This window comes from Labeo rohita, unplaced genomic scaffold (assembly GCF_022985175.1).
Source record: "Labeo rohita strain BAU-BD-2019 unplaced genomic scaffold, IGBB_LRoh.1.0 scaffold_2121, whole genome shotgun sequence".
Taxonomy (NCBI): domain Eukaryota; kingdom Metazoa; phylum Chordata; class Actinopteri; order Cypriniformes; family Cyprinidae; genus Labeo; species Labeo rohita.
Genome location: NW_026128354.1, coordinates 5,525 through 10,255, shown reverse-complemented (window position 1 = coordinate 10,255; position 4,731 = coordinate 5,525). Strand labels below are relative to the sequence as shown.

Below are 4,731 nucleotides of genomic sequence, written 5' to 3'. Positions count from 1 at the left end.
TGTGGGCGGGCAAGTTGTTCGCGATGTAGAACGTGGGCGGACATTATGCAAATGTGTTACTTCATGACGTGTGGCCATAACAGAAAAAGATTTTAATTCCTGATGACTCGTTCAGGCAAATGTGAGCTGACTCTTTTTTTTGATAGACAATAACTTTATTTATCATGTGCTGTCAGCTTCACAACTTTGCAGATAGTTTGTTCACATACAGCTACATGACACACTGCATGAAAGGTCATATTTAAAAAAGGCATAATAGGGGCACTTTAAAAGTCACAGCATTGACGTCACGTTTCTGTGCTTCTAAATGTTTTTTTTTCTCTGTGCGACTATCTGACTCTATGTGTGTTTCATTTAATGGTTTGAATGCACGTTTCAGCCGAACAGAATGAAGTTTTAGACAGATCATGGTATAATGTAAAATATCTTTAACACTGTGAATATTCAATACATCACCAGCTGTAGAATCAGCTTAAGTCTTTCCATTATATAATTCTGATCCCGTTCACATCCAAACCATAAAGCAGAGTAAGAATAATGAACTGATTTATGATTTTTTTGCTCTTGTTTTTCTTAAAGCAAACACAGGACTCGTCTTTGTCAATCAGACAATGAATTGGAGAGATGCTCAGAGTTACTGCAGACAGAATCACATTGATCTGGTCAGTGTGAGAAACCAGAATGAGAATCAACAGGTTGAGAAGATCATTAATGATAGAAATTTATCTGGATCACATGTCTGGATCGGTCTGTTCAGAGACTCATGGCAGTGGTCAGATCAGAGTGACTCCTCATTCAGATACTGGAACACTGGTGAACCTAATAATGCTGGAGGTGTTGAAAACTGTGCATTCGTTAAAGTGCAGACTCAGGGACAGTGGCATGACATCTCTTGCACCAACCAGTTTCCTTTTGTGTGTCATGAAGGTGAGTAGATCCTCACAAAACACACACAATCCATCATCACCTCCAGATCTCTTAAAGTTCACGCTACATGTCTGACATGACAAATTCATCCACAGTGTTTGTTCTGCATGTTGTTTATGATCAGTCTCTCTCTAGTTTCTGCTTGTGGTTTGTTTTATGTCCAGATTTTGATTCTGAACTGATTCTGATCAAAGAGAATCTGACGTGGTCTGAAGCTCTGAGTTACTGCAGACAGAATCATGTGGATCTGGTCTCGGTTCATTCAGAAGAGATTCAGCGTGGTGTGATGAACGTGGTTAAACGGGCATCTACTGCGGCGGTGTGGTTGGGTTTACACAACTACTGCAGCATGAACATGTGGCTCTGGGTGAGTGGAGAGATCGTGTGCTATCACAACTGGGCTCCAGGGAACGGAACGACACGGGAAAACTGCAGCCTCGAGAACAGAAAAGGAGCAGTTCAGTCTGGAGGAGATCAGCGCTGGATCAGCCTTCCTGAATCTCACAAACTCAACTTCATCTGCAGCAGATATTAAGAGTGAGAAACACACTAATGTGTTTACTTACGTTAACGGTTTTCATAGGCTACTTCATTAGTTTTCTGATTTACATTTATGTTTGATTTGTTCTTTAGTAAGTTCTGAGTGAATCTGACGTGGTTGGGTTACTGGGTTTTAAAAGTGTCCAGAAGTGTGTTTTATTTCAGTATTATGCAATATGTGTCTTTTAAGAAACTCTTTTCATACAGAGGCCTGTTTCCGAAAGGAGATAAAGTGAAAACTCTGTGTTAACTCTGAAATAAGGTTAGTTACACCAAAACACAGTGGGAGTGGGAAAATACCTTAGACATCTAAGCAAAGGCGACTTCTCAGGGTCTTGGATTTCCAAACATGTTTTGCTTTATATACAGACTGTAAACATATCTATGTTATATCACAAGCTGACTTAACTTCCTGTTCTGGTCTCTTCCTCCTCCCTTCTGTAATGTAACCTCTTGGGAGAGGTAGGTTCCTTTTGATTTCTGTTTAATCTTAATATTTAATCTTTATTTGAATTATTGCTTTTATATTTTGAGTTATATTTTTGCCTTCTACCTAAATATGTGGAAATGAGAGCCCATGGTGATACGTGTACAACAATTATTTTAAAGAAATAAAAATAAAGGCAAACCCATCTAAGAGGCTACTTGTTTGTTTTGTCTAGTACAGTCCTGCACATACATCATGTCACGTAGGGTTCTCAAACTCAAAGCTTTTTGCAAACACTGCCACTCTATGAAAATGAAGAAAGTCTGTAAAAAGCTGTGCTTTTGGCTTACTTTGTTTTAAACACTTTTTTTGTACAACATGTGGTTCCCCTTCGGGAACTCGAGCTGCGTCCGGAAACGCTTTGGGAAGGCCCTTGGCGGAACCACGCTCTGAACACATGTGAAATCTGACCAATGAGAAAGCGGGACGTCACGGGCGGGTGACGTCATCGACCAGGAAGCATAAAAGCACGTGCGAAGCCGGCCGGCGTCAGCTTCTGTCTTTCAGCGGAGCGCTCTGTGTGTGAATTGTCTGTCTACATCGACCCTGTTTTTTCGTGCCAGTTTGCACAGCTTTATTTTGAGGGCGATGTCTCAGAAAGCGATCATGAGTGGTTTGAGTGAGAGTGGACCGCGTTACAGGCTGTGTGTTCCTCCCTGCAAAAGATACATCACTAGCGGGGATACACACAGCATGTGCGTGGTCTGCTTGGGAGCGGAGCATGCAGCGTCAGCCCTTGAGGGGGCTGATTGCCCGCATTGTGAAAGTCTTCCTTTGCGGACGCTCCGCTCCCGGAAGGATCTCTTCGAGGAGGGATCCTTCATCAGGATCCTTCATCAGCATTCCTGGGGTTCGCAGCTGGATCAGGGTGCTGACCCCCTCTCTCCCTCCTCACCCAGCAGATCCGCAGCCCGTTCCGTGGGATCGGAAGCCCGCTCTGCGGCTACTTCCACCCAGGGAGCGGCTCTTCTCTCCTGTTGTCATCCTCTGGCGAGGGTGACTTGGAGAGTGTGTCTGAACCACTCCCCCAATCCCCACAGTATGAGGAGCTCTTGGAGGTGGTAACTCGTGCGGTAGCCAAATTAAAGATCAGTTGGCCAGCCGAGGAAGAATCAACTCCGCAGAGAAGTAAGCTAGATGAGCGTTTTCTGCGGAGTAAAAATCCACCTCCAAGAAGGAGCCTTCCCTTCTTCCCCGACCTCCACAATGAAATCTCGAGGTCGTGGGTTAGACCATTTTCGGCTCGTCTCTTCGTCCCCGCCTCTGACTATTACGGAAATGTGGTGGGGCTCGATGAGCGAGCCTATAAGGCGATGCCCCGGGTGGAACAGATGCTTGCGAGCTATCTGTCCCCCGGTGAGGCATCGTCACTGAAGGCTCCTACCTTACCCTCGAAGCCGCTACGCACGACATCAGCGCTTCTGGGTAAGGGGTACACGTCAGCAGGTCAGGCCGGAGCATGTCTTCACACCATGTCACTGCTCCAAGCCTATCAGGCCGACCTGCTGAAAGAGCTGGCGGAAGGCGAAAAGTAGATCTGGAGGAACTCAGAAAAACAGCTGACCTGGCTCTCCGCGCCACCAAGGAGACCGCCCGTGCAGTGGGGCGGTCTATGGCAGCCATGGTGGCGGCGGAGAGGCACCTGTGGTTGACCCTGTCTGATATGAAAGAGAAGGACAGGGTCTTCCTCCTGGACGCCCCGCTTGAGTCTTCTGGCCTGTTTGGCGACGCAGTAGATTCTGTCGTCAACAGGTACCAGGAGGCACGCAAGCAAGCGGCGGCGTTCCAGAGGTTCCTCCCTCGCCGTTCGCTAGCTCATGTGGCTGCTGAGCGTGAGCAGCCACAGCCGTGTACCAGCTCCTCGTACCGTGAGGTTCAAAAGCTGAGTGTCGCCTCTCGTGCTCCCCCTTCCAGCAAACGGGGCCGAGATTCGCGGCACTCTAGACCGGGGTCCTCTAAGGCTAGGCCCGACCTGAGGGTCGTGCTTCAGGCTAAGAGGGCCCCGGCCCAAAAGCGGTCCTGACGCCATGTTAGGACCGCCGAGGGTAGCCCCTGCCGGGGGGGAGTGGGGTTTACCGCATTACACGGTACCCACCTCTCCAGTCAGACATTAAGTCTGATGTTTCTGCCAGGGTTACAGAACACAGCGGCCTCCGACGAGCGCACGCCCTGGATCTTTCCGCCCGGTCCCGCAGCGGAGCCAGGACGCTCGTCACCCCCACGGGGGTCTCTAGAACAGTTAGTTCGGCAGCCTCCTGCCGGTCCGCCGTTACAGGTCTCCGAGCTAGCAGTTCAGTTAACACCAGAGGCCAGCCTCGAGCGGCTGGTTCCCTTAGTAGACTATTTGGCAGCATGGAAGCTACTGCCAAACGTGTCTGCATGGGTCCTGCGTACAGTAGAGAAAGGCTACTCCATTCAGTTCGGCGCTCCGCCGCCGCCCTTCGACGGGGTGTTTCCCACAGTGGTGGGCCCCGAGCAGGCTCTGGTTATGGAGCAAGAAGTAGTCACCCTTCTGAGGAAGGAGGCCATCGAGGTGGTCCCTCCTCACGTCAGGGAATCCGGGTTTTACAGCCGGTACTTCATTGTTCCAAAGAAGGATGGAGGGTTGCGTCCCATTTTAGACCTTCATCGTCTCAATCATTCAGTAATGAAACTGAAGTTCAGAATGCTTACAATCAAGCAAGTCATCTCACAAATCAGGTCCGAGGACTGGTTTGTGATGATAGACCTGAAAGACGCTTACTTTCATGTCTCCATCCTTCCTCAACATCGGAAGT

The 4,731-nt window shown here is 48.5% G+C and overlaps 1 protein-coding gene across 1 annotated transcript; it reads left to right on the top strand.

The window, feature by feature from the left end:
• The first annotated feature begins 586 nt into the window (after positions 1–586).
• LOC127159374 (macrophage mannose receptor 1) lies at positions 587–1,903 on the top strand. The gene is made up of 2 exons (XM_051102224.1): positions 587–927; positions 1,092–1,903. Exons 1-2 carry the CDS (start codon positions 612–614, stop codon positions 1,460–1,462), a joined length of 687 nt encoding a protein of 228 aa, XP_050958181.1. The 5' UTR covers positions 587–611; the 3' UTR covers positions 1,463–1,903.
• Positions 1,904–4,731: the final 2,828 nt, after the last annotated feature.

Coding starts and splice junctions, on each gene's coding strand:
- LOC127159374 (XM_051102224.1), top strand. CDS start 612: ATGAATTGGAGAGATGCTCAGAGTTACTGCAGACAGAATCACATTGAT. Junction 928..1,091: donor TCCTTTTGTGTGTCATGAAG/GTGAGTAGATCC, acceptor TTTTATGTCCAG/ATTTTGATTCTGAACTGATT.